At 29.9% G+C, this 17,785-nt stretch overlaps 1 protein-coding gene across 1 annotated transcript in view; it reads right to left on the bottom strand.

Moving 5' to 3' along the window:
* LOC128393957 (uncharacterized) overlaps window positions 1–17,785 on the bottom strand; it is a 38,125-nt gene continuing 20,340 nt past the window's right edge. Inside the window, exons 3-6 of the mRNA XM_053354191.1 lie at window positions 7,292–7,447; window positions 6,033–6,375; window positions 2,042–2,188; window positions 1–731 (exon numbers count right to left, since the gene is read on the bottom strand). Coding sequence (XP_053210166.1) covers window positions 604–731; window positions 2,042–2,188; window positions 6,033–6,375; window positions 7,292–7,447 — 774 coding nt within the window. The 3' untranslated portion in view covers window positions 1–603. The remainder of the gene's footprint in view (window positions 732–2,041; window positions 2,189–6,032; window positions 6,376–7,291; window positions 7,448–17,785) is intronic.

The raw sequence follows: 17,785 nt of genomic DNA, 5'->3' as shown, positions 1-17,785 counted from the left end.
GTGCTGGTTAATTTTTGTGATGAGGATAAACTTGAAACAATCAAGTGAGTTAATTAGCTAATGGTGGTTGTTGATTATGATGGAGTGGAAAAGTAACTTGATCATTAGCATTTAATAGTTTAGTTGCAGGTAATTTCACTTAATTAGTTGCAATTGACTTACATAGATATGGATTTGTTGAAATGATAATTGTATAGTTAATTGTGTTGTGATTTTTAACTTTTAATTGTCAATTTTTATTGTCATGTTATTGTTGTTGTAATACAAAATTTGTTCATAATGATTATTATTCAATGAGATTAGATTTACGTTGTTTTTTTATTGTAATATTATTACATAGTAGTTTATATAGTTGATAGTTAATTGTAATTAGATTGAGTTGAATTGTTTAATGTTAATCATGATGGTAAAACATTTTTTTATTTTACTTTTTGGTTAGTTAATTGTTGCGACAAAAAGTTTGTTTCTGTCAAGTTTTGCAAGAAAAATTCAACACATAAGATGTTGGCTCCTGGGTGATGGTGGAGGTGGAGGTGGGTGGCTTTTGGGTGATGGTGGTGGGATCAAGGTTGATAATTTGTCTGGTGTTGTTGCTTAATAACCTCAATTGCTTTTGTTGACGATGAAAGTTATTATAATGAAACAATTAAGGTAAAAAACTAATGACATTGGATATGCTCGAGGTGAGCTTGATTGTCTTACATCAAATTTAGCTGATCCCTTGGATGAAACTGTAAGAGAGAGAGAGAGAGAGAGAGGATAAAAAAGTGAGATGAATGAATAAGTATGAAGATAAAGATGCTAATGAGTAAAATGCAATTTATATTAATCATCATATTGATTTGCACTCACACAACCAAAATCTAACCCGATTAATTGACTAAGATGCAGAAACTTAACCTTTGGGTTGAAAAAGTATCAAAACAAAAGGTAAGAAGATGAATGAAAAAAAAAGGTAATATATTTCATCATTTGCATAACAATGCATAAGGTATTATGATGATGATGAGGTTCACTATGTGTAGTAGATGATGATGATGATAAAGCAAAAGTAGACAACAAGTTAGACAGTAACCAGGTTACCTTTTTGTTGCAAAGAATTTGAAAATTCAAGAGAAATTACTAAGAATAGATGAAGAAAATGAAGAAAAAACCATTGAAACATTAACCCTTTTTCTCCATGATGCAGAAAATTTTTCTCTTCATGGTAATTTCTGGTTCTTAAGCTCATGGAAATTGACAAAGAATCATCATCATTACAATATAACAAAGTTTCTGTTTCTTGGCTGTTATAATAATATAACCATTTTCTTTCACTCTGATATTCACATGGTCTCATATAAAATAAACATCTCCTCTCTCTCTCACTCACTCACTCACAGTCTCTCTTTCTCTCGAATCTGTGTAAGTATTTTACCAGAATTGGGAATCAAACAGGAACCAGAAACAGCCAAAGGAGCAAAAAATATCTACAAGAACGTGACTCAACCTTAAAACTGAGGCTTTTTTCAAAGTCATCGTCATCATCATCAGTTATTATTGTTTCCATTTGCATCTTTAATCTTGAGCTTTTTTCTGAACTTTTTTTTCACCAAGAATAAGAAGACGTTTGATGCAAATATCATCATGTTCATGATGATACAAAATAAAGTATCGTCATTATTATTGTGATGACGATCCCATCTACTATTGATTGCTTCTTATGCTTTCATGTGCGTTCATTTTATTCATTTTTTACATGATGATTGAGTTGAGATTTGGCTTATTAATTGACAGGGAAAACTTGAAACTGTTTTTTTTTTCAGTGAAAAAAAAGTTCAAATTATAACCTTGCAGGCAAGAAAATGATTTTTTCTTGCAAAAAGTTTGCATAATTTATACTCTCCCATATATTACCATTTAGCATTATCATCATCTTCATCTTTATCATCATCATCATCATCATCAGATGCTGAATTCTTGTGATGTGCTTGTGCATAACTTGTGTACATTTTGTTGTGTCAACCATTTTGTTGGCCTATTCACTCAATGGGAAACTCACCTTTACAAGATCCATCACCAATATCCAATATTGAACTTGTTAAAACTTCAACGATAAGTTTCAAGAACCTCAGGTTTGTATCGGTAACTAGGCTCAGGTCATCACAAGTTTCATGGTAACATTTTCTCATGTATCCTCGAAATGGTCCTAATAACAGTTTGAATAAAAAGAGAATGATAATTAATCATCTTAAAGATTAGCAAAATAAAAGCTAATGTTTATTTATTGTTAATCTACACTATTCAAAGGTTTAAATAAAGACCCACAGGTAAATAGGGATTAACATGGTGATTAAAACTAGAAAAACAATCAACAAAATCTCATTGGGATTCAATGGTTATATTACTATTCACTAATAGTATGTATTTGTTTTCGTTTGTTATTTTTTACCATTGGAAAAAAGGTGAATGGGTAAAGATTAGATTGAAACTAGATTATCTCTTGCAAAGAAAACAATTGAATTAACCTTGGTTATGGATTAGAACTTTCTTTTTCTGTATCCTTATCATGTCTCATTCCTTAATAATAAATTATAAGTTTCGTGAAACTATCATGTTTATCAGAGTTTCTCTCTCTCTCCTTTTCTGTCTACGATTCGTTGTCCTGGAAACTTTCAAACTTCAACCAAAGAGATAAACTTTCATCTTCATCTTCTTACTCTGTCTGGACTCAGGGGTGATTCAAATATTACAGAGAAACTGATCTTCTAGAAAAAGTTATCTCTTCAAATAGCTAAGAAGAGAGTGAGAAGTTTCTCTCCCCCTGTAAAGATGATGATATCATTATCATCCTCATCCTTCTTGGGTTCATATCTTTGCAAGAATGACTTTTGCAAATCAAGTGAAGCAAACTAATAGATTACATAAGCTAATATTAGATTCGGGTGTAAGGTGAAAAAAATAAACAACTTTTCCGGTTTTATCTAAGGCTTCCGATTAGTTTCAAGTTAACTATTTGGTTTTTTTGTTGTTGATGGTTTTGGGAAGATGAGGATGAGGATGGTGAGAGAGAGAGAGAGAGAGAGAGAGAGGATAAAAAGGAATGTTTTTTTCTGTCTAAACATTAGATGAGAGAAATTGGAAATAGAAAATTTTTCACTTGGAAATTGAAAAGATAAAGATGAGATAATGAAAGGAGGAGGTTGAATAGGAGGTGAAAGTGAAGATGAAGATGAAGATAAAGGTATAAGAAGATAAATAGAAGTGAAAATGAGTCTCAATCAATGACAGTAATGGTGTAAACAACTCGATTGTAATTAAATATTCTCTCCCTGTCTAATTATATTTCATTAGCATCTTCATCCTCCATAAGTATCATCAGAATGATCTGTTTAATATTCAAAGTTGATATTCATCAACCTCTTTAACTTAATCATCTTCATCATCTTCTTCATTTTCATCACCATAATGTTCAACTCTTTAATTGTTACACATACAATGTAATAGCTGCTTCCTCTTTCTATCCACCTACACACCAACAACAACAGCAACACCACCTACACCATCTCTTTGTTTACCATGAAAATTAAGTTAAATTGTTTCAAGAAAAGTAAAAATTATCTTAATTTCTGTCAATCAAATTAACTACATTGCAAACAATTGGAAACAATCAAGTTTGCAACAAGTTTGATAACCTTTACACTATTTGAAATTTATTTTCATTCACCTTAACCTCCTAATCTCATCAATAATGATGATGATGATAATGTAATTAAAAATGCATTTAAAAAAATGATTATATTGTAATAAAAATCAAATTAAATTTGATTAACTGTCAAAAAGTATTCACAATAACCTCCCCTTGATATTGTTTCTCATCTCAAAGTAATATTATCAAAAATATCAGAGGGAAAAAGTGATGAGGATAAAAAAAAGTGTTGCTCATCCTTTTGCTTTGTGTTGATGATGGCGATAAGTTATCAAAGGTTTATCAATGTCGTATCATCATCATCATCATCTTTCATCATCATTATCATTATCATGTACATCATCAAACCTTAGCCCAACCTTTTGTCCCAAAGCATTTTGACTGGAAAATGTTGAAGTCCTTTGAATACATTGAGATATTATTACAAAATTGATGATAAGAAACTCTGATTGTTTCATGAAGCATCAGAAAGATGATGAGAATGATGATAATCAAGAGGGAGACCAATTAATTACAATCAAATGATAAAAATGTACAAAAAAGGACCGAAAACAAGTATCTCCATTAATCACTCTCTCTCTCATTGTATTTTCCATCCTTCTCATCTTACCCCCTCCTCCTCCTCCTTTTAATCATCATCTCCATCATCATCTAAATGCCTTTTCTTTTGCTCTCTCATTCACTTTTTACCATTTTCATTATCATCTCTTGAGCTTCTTTCACTTTAATTCACTTTAAAAAATCAATTATGAAACTTTTATGAAAGATGAGGATCAATTTGATCATGATGATGATGCCACGTCTTTGAATTATCTTCATCATCTTCTTCATCATCTGAAGACAACCTTTATAATGTAATATAACAATAAATTGTTTGGGTTAACAAAGGAACATTCAAAAAGATAGAAAAATAAAAAGTTCCAACAGATTCAGATGATTCTGGTGGAAAATATCATTAATATTGAATAAATTTCCACCATGAATAAAGCTGATTATGTTTTCCCAATTGATCATCGCCAAGATAAAAAAATAATAATAATAATCATTAATAAATTCACTTTCTCACCATAATCATGATATGATTTATTAATTGAATATCTTAACAATAGCCTTGGGCTATCAAGTATTGTTTGACCAATGGTCAGTTAATGGAAAGGTGAAAAAATTATGAGAAGAGGCAAAAAATTAATTCGAAACTTTTATTTTGTTTCTAATTCTCATGATACAATCAATGAATTTAATTTCTTGATTTACTATTAACTTAATATAATCAATAGGCAAGTGACAAAGATAAACAAGACAAGTTAATCATCATCATCATGACCATAATCATTTTCAATGTAACAATTACTTAATCATGATGATAAATAATTCCGAGTCCATGCAAGAATCAAATCAAAGTTAATGATTACAATATAATAATATAAACAGAATTGTCTGAGAAAATTTATCCTAAACAAGTTGATTTGATAACAAGTTAACAAGTTAAAATTCAGTCTCAGATTATCATGATAATATCATTATCTTCATGATATTTATGAACAAAAAAAATCAACGAATCAAAGGTTAATCTTATTCATGTGAATTATTAATATAATCTCAGAGATCTGATCATTCATATATTAACTTTTCCATCTTCATCCTCATCTTCATCCTTATCTTCATCTCTCTCACTCAGTCTTTATCAAAGTCTCTTCATCTTCAACATAATCTCCATCTTCCAATTTGATGGTCAGTTGAGAGAGAAACAAGGGAGCAAGTGAGAGAGTGTGTGAGAGAGAGAAAATAGAATCAAAGAAAATCGAACGACCATGAACTTGAATTCTCTCTATCAACATTATCATTATTACTATTCAACAGAAAAGTGTTCATTTTTTTTTCTTCGTGATCAAGTGATTGTATTAATATATAATAATAACGATCGTAATCATAATAGGAATGAGTTAAGATGATGAATAAGAAAAAAAAAACTTGATAGAAAATGAAAAAGTTTCATCAGGTAATTTGTTGTTGTTGCTTCTGAGAAGAAAACAAATTAGGGTTTACTAAATCATCTTCCACCCTCCCTCTTCCCTCCTTACCATGTTTTACCTTGTTATCATCATCATCATCATCATCATCATTATCTTCCTCATCTTATTCAGTAAATATCTGATAATATTGAATGGAAAAGATTTCTCATTTCTAATCATCATCATCAAAAAGTAATTGGTGTTGAGATGAAGTAAGAAAAAAGTTATTACAACTTTTTGGTTCCTTTGATTGTTATGTAAATTGTGAAAATCAAATCACAATCAAATTGTTCAATAATAATAAGGATAATATAAAGATGAGTGATGATTACCTGTATCGGTGATAAATATTGCCCTGAGTGTTGGCTTGTGTAAACTACTGTTGTGATACCAGAACATTACATGGTCACTTCGTAAAAAGTTTACATGGTCAGAAAGCACTTTAACATTGGGCATCTCTGAGGGTAAAGTTGCAATCTCAACAGGAACCAGATTAAATTGGCTAATTGGTTGACCATTAGATGAGCTTTTCTGTTGTTCAAATTGTTGCCTTGACCTCCAATGTTTAGCCATAGTAAGTGAAAGACGAGAATCAATTGACTTCCGGGTAAACGAAGCAATAAAATCGCCTCTCATGTTATCAGGTGAATCCTTTTTACCCCAAAATGGGATAACCTGAAAAAGAAAATTCCAAAACAATCAGTTAATCATAATCAATTACTAATTACAATTAGTTGACAAATTGCATTCTCATTGATTATTTGCTCAATTTTCCAGTGACGCGTTAATTGTTGCAATCATTGAACAACCATAGTGATTGTGGTTAAAATTGTAATTAGCCCCAATTTTTTTTTCTTCATCCCTTCATTAACTTTCATTCAGTTAACTAATTGTATCATTTAAATTGTTGTGATTGAGTCTCATTGATAATCACAAAATAATAACAGTATTGTTAACGATTAAAATATGAAATATTATTAACCATAAATCGTTACATGAAGGTAATTTGTAATTTAGGTTTGATTTTTAATTGCTATTAATTGGTTGTAATTGTTGTATCGTCTTTGTATCTCAATTGCTACTGTTTAATTTGATTGTTTGTTAAAAATTGTAGTTAATCATCATCATCATTATTAGTAATTCTTGTGGTATTGTAATAACTGCCAACAATCAGTTAACAAGCTAGGAAAGTAACATAAGCAATTACAAGTAAAGTTTCATGTTTATTTTAAAACTTCATCACTACCAATGGTTTATGATGATATCATCATGTTCATCATGATTATCATGCTCATCATCATGAGTATCAGTATCAAGATGAAATTGAGTAAACTCAAGACAAGATTTTGTAAATGAAAACTGGGTTACCAGGGGAAGAAGACGGAAGAAGACAGAGAAAGTTTTTCCGCCATTTTTTTCTGCAAACTGAAGCAAAAATTATCATCATAGACAAGAGATTATATTGTAATAATATTTACACAGCAAATGAATAATCTATTGAACTCTTTTTTTTTAGTTCTCTGTAAATTTGTTGATTGATGAAGGAAAAAGTTTTCTATTCTCATTATCATCTTGGTCATATAATATTCACCTTTTCAATGTCCATTGGAATATCTTGGGAATTTGATGTATCGTCAAAATTGAGTAAAGTGTCCAGTATGAAAGCTCCTCGAAATTTTGACCTTTTACCCGATAAATGGATTGGAATCAGATACTCATGGACCAAATGTCGGCTTCCCAAACCACCCTAAGGAAGATTAGTTAATGAATGAAAGATTTTAGGTTAGTCATGAAATGGAAACAATAAATTCAAGTTACATGGAAATAGAGAGAGAGAGAGAGAGAGAGAAACAAATCATTAAGATGAAGATGATGAAGAGAGAGAAAAAAGAATCAAGTTATCATCATCATCTTTATCAACATCATTATCATCTAACGTGGGAATTGAAAGATATCATTGATTATTGATTATTTCAATTCTGGTCAACCAACTGTAAACAATCAGAGAGAAACATTTTCACTTGGAAAAGACAATTTAGAAAATACAATTTTCATTGATTCTTTTTTTCTCAATCAATTCATTCTCAATTAATCGAGAGACGAAAATAAATTGATGAAAATATTAGTTCATTTGAATGGTAAATACATCATGGTAATTATAGTTGATTCAGTTTCATTATTAAATTTTCATTCTCATTCACAGAAAGTCCCATGGTCAGTATTAGTTGAGACAGAAAAAAGTTCCAACTCAATTTGAAATCATCATGAAACATTTCATTCCCTTCATGGTCATTCAGGGAGAGAGAGAGAGAAGATTCAGACAGACTAATCATCAACCCAGATTTATATCTAGATATTTGTATATAAATTTACGAGAAAAAAAATAATCATTATCAACTATGGATAAGGATAAAAATAGCAGAGATTAAGGATTAGGATTATAATTAAGATTAACTGTAAATTTGATATGGTTTTTTTTAAAGAAGAAGATGAAGATGATAAAGGAAGATAAGTGAGAGTGTTTAACATGATGTAACCAAAGAAGGTAAGATGATGATAATGATGATGATGAAATTCAACTCCCACTGAATTAAGAGTGGGTAGAGGGACAATTAACACCACCACCGTCACCACCAAACCCACCAAGAAATGGGGTAACATGTAAACCTAACACCTTACAAATGGTTGAATTGAAAACTAAGTTGATTGTTAATTGTTTTCACTTGAAGACAATTAAATTACCATTAGAGAGCTACAATTAACTTTGCAATTAATACCTTTGTTTGTTGGTGTTAAATTTTAACAAACCTTAAAGTAATTAACTTTGATTATCATTGGTGATGATTAATAAAAAGTGGGGTGAGAAAATTGTTCAATTCAATTTTCTATCAACGAAAAGGAAACATGATTAACCTAATTGTTATTAAATTACCATTGAAATTGATAAATAATTTTCTCAATTAATTGTATAATATTAAATTTCAAATTGAAATTTAATTTTAACCAAAGGAAATAAAAAACTTAACCAATTTCAATTGATTAACTTTAATGTATCTATTAAATGATTTTTATGTTTACAATTATCTTGTCTGGTTGATTATTAATTTAATTGTTATCGTTGATTTTTGGGACCAATAAATTGCTACAAAATGATAACAATCAAGTTAATTGGACAATTAAAGTTAATTTATGTTTGTTATTAGTCCAGAATTCATGTTAACTAAATTACGTTCAAATGCACTCAAATAGATTGAAATTGAAATTCATGACAGAATTTATCTATTTCTCTCTCTTCAACGATTTCAGAATTAGTTTATTCCTTTTTTTTCCTGATCATCAGAATTATCATCATGATTATCATGATATTCTGACATTTGATTATCATTACATTTCTAATGAAACAATTGATGTCGCCAAGAAGTGAGAGTAAAGTTTGACACAACCAAGTAAAAGTTTACACGATTGATTGACATTTCGTCAACGAAGCCATTTAACATGGAAACCTGAATATTCAGCTGATTATCATGAGTTTATCATGAAAATTGTTCCAAAATTTGAGTCAGTAATTTTCTCGTCACCTTGTTGTTGACATTTTCTTGTAGGTTAAATGAAAACAATTTCATATTTTGATGATAATTATGATCGGTAAGAGAGAGAGAGAGAGCATCAAATCAGCATCTTTTTTAATCACCACCATAATTAACGATGATTAAGTCTGCAAATTCAATTGTAAATAATTAGCAAGCCAATTAGTTAATTTGCTTAATAGTTCAAGTGATCAAAGCAAAAAAAAATCCACTCACTTTCATGTAAAAATCAACAAGTTACAAACAATCAATTGATAATCATTCACTCATGTGGATTAAAACTAATCCTAATCTATTTTGACATATTGATTAGAAAATGTTGAAACCAAACTTTCAAGTTTCCAACAAACCAACTCAAGCTAAAAAACTAATCATGGTCACTTTAACACTGGTCAGTTTAGTTTGAGAGATTTTATTTGAAAAATTGAAAAGGTAAACACAATTTAATTGATATCAAATCAACAACAACAACAACAAGTTCCAGATCTTAATCGTTGATCAATGTTATTAAACTTTCCAGTTAAAACTTTCAACAACAACTTTGAATCCCTGAAACCGGAAGATGACCCTTAGGATGATGAAGGTCAGTTTAAATATAACATAAAAAAGGATGAAAATAATATGTTGCCTTCTGAATATAAATACTACATATAAGATAGTTAAGTGAGCATCTTGATTAGTGTCCATTTATCATCATCAATAAATTAACCATTGTTCAACTTTCAGGCTCATCATCATCATCATCATCTACCTGAAAACCAGCAAAATCATCAATTCAAATCCTTTGAGTGTTCATTTTCAATTCTCACCATGGAAAACTTTTCTCAGGTCAATTAGTTTTTTTATCATCATGATTATGATTATTGTATTATCACCATTGTTGTTGTAATATGTTTTTTACCTTAATCCAAATACTAGTTACTACATCATCTCATCAGCAGCAACAAAATTTGATGTAACCTGTAATTGTTAATCCCAATGGGGAGTGAAATTGTTGTTATTGTTGTTGAAATAACATTTTCTTTCATTATCATCTTATGAGTATAATTTATCGCATTATAAGTCAAATAAGATGATGAGGATGAGGATGAAGATGAAGATGATAAAATAAACTGTGAAGAGATTGTGAGTTTACAAGTAATTTCATCATCATCATTGTAAAACTTTTCTTTGGAAACATTTAGATTACTGTTGTGTCATGAAAGGAAGATGATGATGATGATGATGATGATGAATAAAAAGTGATGCTTGAAATTTCATTCTCATTATGTTCATGTAACTGGTTCCAAATTGAGATTCTCTTAATTCAGTGATTCAATGGAAAACACCAAAAAGAAACAATATCATCATCATCATGTAATTTTATCGAAATCATCAGAATTTTCCTCTTCAATTTTCATTTGGATTCTAAATCTTTACCTTTTACTCTCATGGATTTCAAGTTGACTTGAGGGTAAACTTTTCAATTGGAAACAAAGTTTATCTCATTGTTCATTGATATCACTTACAGAACATGAGTTCTACCAGGTTGATAATAATGTGGAAAAGATTTCGAAACTTATCCTGAATTTGTGAAAACTTTTTCTTTCCAATGAAACTTGTGAGTTCACATTTTGTTTCTATCATAAGGGATCAGGTAGTTTCTCTTATTATTAGATGGAAATTTAAATGATTCCAAGTGAAGAGATGATGAGAATTTCAATGAAACTCCTTCAGAAGATGATCATCACCATCATGATAGAAGATGAAAAGAGAGAGAGAGAGAAGAATCTTTTTTCTTTATGGATCATTGTTATTTCTCAAAGTAGAATACGAGAAATGATCAATCTTCATCTTTCTTTTAAAGTTCTTTCATCTTTCTCGACATCATATTCATTTGTTTCCACGAGGAGATTGAAAGAGATAATGAATCAAAGAGAGAGAGAAAGATTAATATGATAAAATAGGAGTTCTAAAAGGTAAGAAGCCTTTTCTATTGATGATAATCATCTTCATCTTTTTCCATCGAGAAAAACAAAATATAATAACAATCGAAACAAAAAAAGTTCTAAATAACTTTCTAACCATTTACATGGTTAATGTTTCATGTAATCTTTGAATTTAAAAATTTTCTGCATCTCGATCATCATTATCATCTCTTTAACAATCAACGTATCTTCAATAAGGTAAACTTTCAGTTGAAATGAAAAGAATTGCTCTCAACGGATTAATTGTTGGGTGAATGAAAATTCAAATGACAATCAAGGTAAACAATCAATTGATAATAGGGATCAACAATCATAGTTGAGCATAGGGATTGACTTTATTGTAGACACTTAACAATTTTCCTTGTAATGATTTATTTCAATTGGATATTCAATGGCAAAGAACGACAGTAATCATGATAATGAATGCTACACACCAAATCAATCAGCATTTCAATAGTTAATTGATTACGTTAATCTCTGTATGTCTGAGATTGTTAATAAATGGTTTCTTATGCATATCAATAAATTACATTGAATAATCAATGTAACACTTTCACTAAGAAAATGAGGTAACATGGATGTACATCTATGAATGAAATGTTTATAACTGGAGCAAATTTCATGAGAAAATATCATGATGATTAATAAGAGAAATGGGAATGAAAGGATTGAAAGGAAATCAAGAGAGTGAGAGATAAATATCATGAAAAGATGATGATCAAGATAAGAAAGAGGATAAAGATAATGATGAAAATTGGCATCGTCAATGGTTTATATAAGCAAATCGATTACATGGTTCAAGGCAGAATCAAATTGACGTTGAAAAGATAAGCAAATACAGACACAGAGGGAGAAATGGTAAGTTCAGAATGGTATCAATATGGAGAGTGAGAGAGAGAGAGAGAGAGAGTAACTAAAATAACATGGAAAGAGTGGGAAAGTTATGGTAAAACGTAATGGGAGGAGATGGAGGAGGTGGAGGTGGAGGTGGTGTAGTGATGATGGTGGGTTAAGAAAGCTAAACAAGATAAATGAGGGGAGTGATATTGTAGTTGTTTGAGACCAAAGAATTGGTTGTTTATGTTGGTGTTGTTGTTGATAGTTTGGGTAGTGAATGAGCCTCTTGAGTGTAACTTTGGGTAAAAAGTTTGTAATAACCCTGATGACATAGGAAATTGTTGTCTGTAAATGTTGGTAAGATAAACTTGATAATAGTATTTTCAGTTTCCTTGATAATACTTCAAGAGAGATGGGATATCATCATCATCATCATCATCAATACAATGAGTAATATTACATTTGAGCTCAACTCTAAAGGCGATGCTATGGTAAACCATTCAAGCTAAAGCTCACAATATAATATATTAACGTCTCTCTCTCTCTCTTTCGGATCCCAGTAATTGGATCAAATTGTCCAGTTACATACCTGGACTCTGAGTGATAAGGTAAGATGAGAATCAGCAGAAAAAAATACTACAGAAGAGGAAGGAAAAAGCTGGATGAAGATAAAATGATTTCTCTTTGTAAACATTGGATAAATACACTAGTGAGTTGCAGATTAATGTCAAAATGATCAGAAAAAGTGGATGGGTGGAGTTGGGAGTAAAGGGATCATCATGATTACATAAGTAAATAACAATAATACCTTGATCTATGCAAGAAAAACAATATAATATGATGAATAAGATCAAGAGCATCAAAGCAGCAAAACTATGAACACATGAAGCCAAATGAAACCATTGAGATGAAAAAAAAAACTGTATCATTGATACATTTGATTTACCTTTTGTAATAATAAAGTTACATTGTTATAATCATAATCATCATCATCATCAATTGATTATATCATTTTAAAATCAATAGAAAATATTGAATCATAAAGTTGTGTCTGAAAACTTTATGACTTCTTTGAAAGGAAAGACAAAGTTGAGGAAAAAAGTTTCCAACAATAAGAATTGATTCAGTTCCATGAAAATGATCATGATTATCAATTCCCATGAATCATGTAGATTATCATCATCACAATAATACTTGTGAAAGAAAATCAGTTTTGAAAGAAAAACTTTTTCCATTTTATCCTCGAATCTGTTCAGAATTCAAGCTCAGTCTCTCTCTCTCTCTCTCTCTCTCTCTCTCTCTCTCTCTCTCTCTCTACCATGATGCTCACAACCATCACCACCCACTACCCACCTCGTTTCATGGTGATAATAATAATGTTATTTGTTGAATTAGATGAAAAAAAAACCTAAATTGAAAAATAAGGTGAAGGATAAAAAAACTGATGACATGAAAATTATGATGACCAATGTAACAAATGATTTTGACCATTGTCCAGATATGATATTTTGTAATATTTATTGTCATTTCCATAGTTATTTGAACAAGTAAATGGTGTAAAGTGGGAATTGAAAGGATGGATAAAAAAAGATTTCACTTTTCCATCATGATGATAGTCATCAGATTCTGTTCATGGGCCATTAACTATTTTACACCAGACTGTACATACTTGAAAATAATATATTCTGATTAAAACCACCATGGAAAGTGAGTTTTTTTCATCATTTCTCTCTCTCTCTCTCTCTCTCTCTCTTCCCATAGACAAAATATTCATTAAATAATAATGATCCTCAGTTAATGATTCTCATCACCATGATGACCATTGTCCTACATTTGACCCTCTCTCCATTAATTGGATTCATATAATGATCAATACGTTGATATTTTGTTTATTGTTTTCCAATCAAAGGTTAATTGTTATTGATGATTACAGACATTGGAGAAAATGAATTATTAACAATTAGTCTATTGTAAAAATAGATTATGGATTAAACTAATCTGTTTATTGTGTTGATTGGTAAAAAACTTGATCATCATCACTTTTTGTCTCATTGATACAATTTAAGTAATCCAATTATGATACAAATCAATTGAATAGATTGATAAGTTTGCTAATTGTTTCTGATTGATAAAAATTGACAAAAGGATAATCATATTAATCTAGATTAATAGTATTACAATGATAATTAATTGTTAATGTTTAATAATTAATCTCAATGAAAATTACTAAGTTCAACTGTCAAAGTATATTAACCTTTAGTCTGATCATCATAATTGAATTTGTTTTAATCATTTATTTGGCTTCGAGTCTCCTTCAATGAGATCATCCTAAAGGTAATGATAATATTTGAATATCAATATATTATCATCTTCATCATCATCATCCATAGACTTACAATCAGATGATGAGACATCAACCTTGACATTGGATTTTGTCAAGTGTCAACTCATCATTTGTCCTTGAAAAAGTTTAGGCTTCAGGTAAATAGAGAGAGAGGAAGAATTTTTTTTCCAATCAAAGATGAGGAAGAGAAAAATTTTCTGCTTCATGGGAAATCATCATTTCCATCATGTTTCCCTGAAATTATCAATGTGAGTGACATATTCACAGAGGGAGAAATTCAATAACTTTGAGTACTTGTATATGTACAAAAGGGAAAGGGCAAAGTTAATCAAGATTAGAATTACAATTTAATCAAATTCCAGTTTGTGATCAATATTAATGAAAACTACTTACAATAATCATGAGGATATTTATAAATGATAAACAATTTTCATATGAATCAATGAGTTAGATACTTGTTGCCCTTTGATTGTTCAGGTATTATTATCATCATCATCATGGATCAATATACACAATTGACAGTTTCTATCAAAATGGAACATGATGATTATCTTCATCATCTCTTTATCATCATTTCTGTTTTCCCTTCTACTATTTAATATTGATTTCCTTTTACTCCCAATACAACAACTCCCTTAAATCACTCCAAATACATTATATTATTTTTATCTTTCCATTCAAGATGATAACCTTTTTTGTTCATCATCATCATCCTGACTCACTGATTTATCTCTCATCATCATCATACTCTCTCTCTCTCTCTCTGTCTCATGGAACTTGTATTCACCAGTGAACCATGAACGACAATGGATAAATATCATTTCTTGCATCATCAACATGACTAGATAGCAATTTCCAACTTTCATATTGAAAGAAATCATAAGATGAGGATAAAGATGAAAATCTAATCATGATAAGAATGAAAATAAATAAAATGGCCGATTGATTATCATTAAGATACAATTGATACTGAATATTGAATATTATTATTATTACCACTCATCTTTATCCAATATTATTTTATTGCTTTTCATTAAATCTTATCAACATCCTCATCACTTTAATCATTATCATCATTTAGTATTATTGTTTATTGGTCATCATCATTGAGATTAAATTATGTAAACCTTATTGGAAGAGTTCAATTATCTGATTATCAGATTAATTAGTTTATTGTATTTTTGACAGATTAAGGTGAAATTGAGTGTGTGTGAGAGAGAGAGTGTGTCTTTCATGATAAATTATCAATGAAAAGTTACAGATTTTCAGATAATCTTTGCCTCATCTCTCTCTCTCTCTCACCCTGAGCATCCTCATCACTGAGAGTAAGTGTAATGTGTTATCTCATGAGATACACTTAAGAAGCAGCTTGAATAGAATGAGGAAAATGTTTCATGAAATTAGCATGGAAAACGAAACTGAAAAAGATGAGCAAGATAATGATGCTGAGAACACAGAGATTGAGCAATATGTTACACTTTTACTTTCACCCTGAAAGTTTTTACCAATTATCATGAAAATTATCAAAGATTCACCTTAATTGAAGATAATCAATATAAGGGAAATGTTAACTTTTCTTGTATCATATTTTTTTAGATGTTATTTTATCCTTTTCTCTCTCACTCTTTACATTATCATTACTGAAACAATATCATGAATCAATAGATAACATTCAGTTTCTCTTCCTGATCATCATGTTCATCTCTCTTTGGATCAAGTTTATTCTTCATGATGATAATTCTACATCTTTTTTTTCACCTTTACTTTATTTCCATCATGATATCGATCGATAAATGAGTAACATAAACACATCTCTCTCATTTATCTTCCGCATCCTATTTCTTTTCTTTTCTTTTCATAATCATTTTCCTGTTCTACCTTTTTCGCTATTCTATTCTATTCTTCCCTGACAAATCAGAATTTCTAATTCAGTGTGCAGAACTTTTTTCCTCCTCTGCTCTTTTCTCAATACTCACTGAATATACTTACTTATTATTACATAGATCAATGTATTAGGTTGATAAGGTAAACGATTGGTTTCTCAACATGGTCAACACTCATCCACTCTCGTCAACATTATCATGATCCTTTTAATATGCTAATGGCGATTCAGTTGAGTGACAGTTAGTTTTAAGGTGACCCTTTCAAATTTATCTCAACAATAGACGAGAATTAAATTTAATGGTAAGATGAGATGAGATGAGAATAGTGGATGGACATTGTTAACCATTGGTCAGTGTTGAGGTTAACATTGGATCAATGATTCTTGAATATAAGGATGATGGAAAGATGAGAGAGAGAGATGGACAGAAGAGAAAATAAAATAAAATTTAAAAAGAAAAGGAGAGAAAAAAAGTTCTATTCTATTCTTTTATTTTTTTCCCAATGACAATCTCATTATCTCTCAGTTCTTATTCTAAGTCTCAGCCACTTTCCGAATCTCAGAGTTCTAGTCAATCACTTTCGATTCTCTCATGTAACATTATCATCACAATATCAACAACATTAATAGACTTTGAATATTTTTCACTCTTCTCATGGAAAAATAAACTTTTCTTTAGATTTTTATTAATATTATTTAACCTCATCACCATTTCTTTTTCCTCTTACCTTTCAAACTTTTTCAGTTTCTTTCATTAGTTTTACCATTAAAAAGATGAAAAATTCAATCATTATCCTCTGGAAATGAGAAATTCATTCATCATAACCACTAATGATTCGTGGGTTTTATTAGAAGGCTAAAAATATCACCATGAATTCTGAAAACTAAGTCTCCATTCAGGTTCGATTATGATAATGTAAGAGTGATTTTTTTATGTAAATAATTGTGTCAACAATTAATAATAATACAAACAATCAATAAATTGAATCAAAGAGAAAGAGAGAGATTGAAGCAGATCAATGAACTTAATCCCCAGCAAATATCATGATAGTTAATTATGTTCATTATTTATTCAGATTAGATAATCAGAATGAGGAAGTGAAAAAAACAACAACAGAGAGATGGAAACAATTGATTCATTATTTTCAGTTTCATTCAACTTCCGTTACAAAAAAAGCATAATAATCTCACATGGTAATTATTCATGGGAGTAAAGAGAAGGAGGTAAGATAAACATTTATTGAATGAATTCAGGGTTAGAGAAACAATTGATTGAATTACAAGATTGTGATCATCATCATGATGATCAACTGAAACAGAAAGGAAGTTGAATTAGAGGTAGAAAGTGTATAAAAGGTTGACAGGAAAAAGGAGTTAACACCCACCCCCTGGAGCATAATAACCATGTATCTTTATTATCATTACATGATGATAATTGAAAACAATAGTTGGTTAATAATCATCAACA

This window comes from Panonychus citri, unplaced genomic scaffold (assembly GCF_014898815.1).
Source record: "Panonychus citri isolate SS breed McGregor unplaced genomic scaffold, ASM1489881v1 Contig00139, whole genome shotgun sequence".
Classification (NCBI taxonomy): Eukaryota; Metazoa; Arthropoda; class Arachnida; order Trombidiformes; family Tetranychidae; genus Panonychus; species Panonychus citri.
The sequence above is the reverse complement of the archived record's forward strand: the minus strand, read 5'-3'. Positions and strand labels throughout refer to the sequence as shown.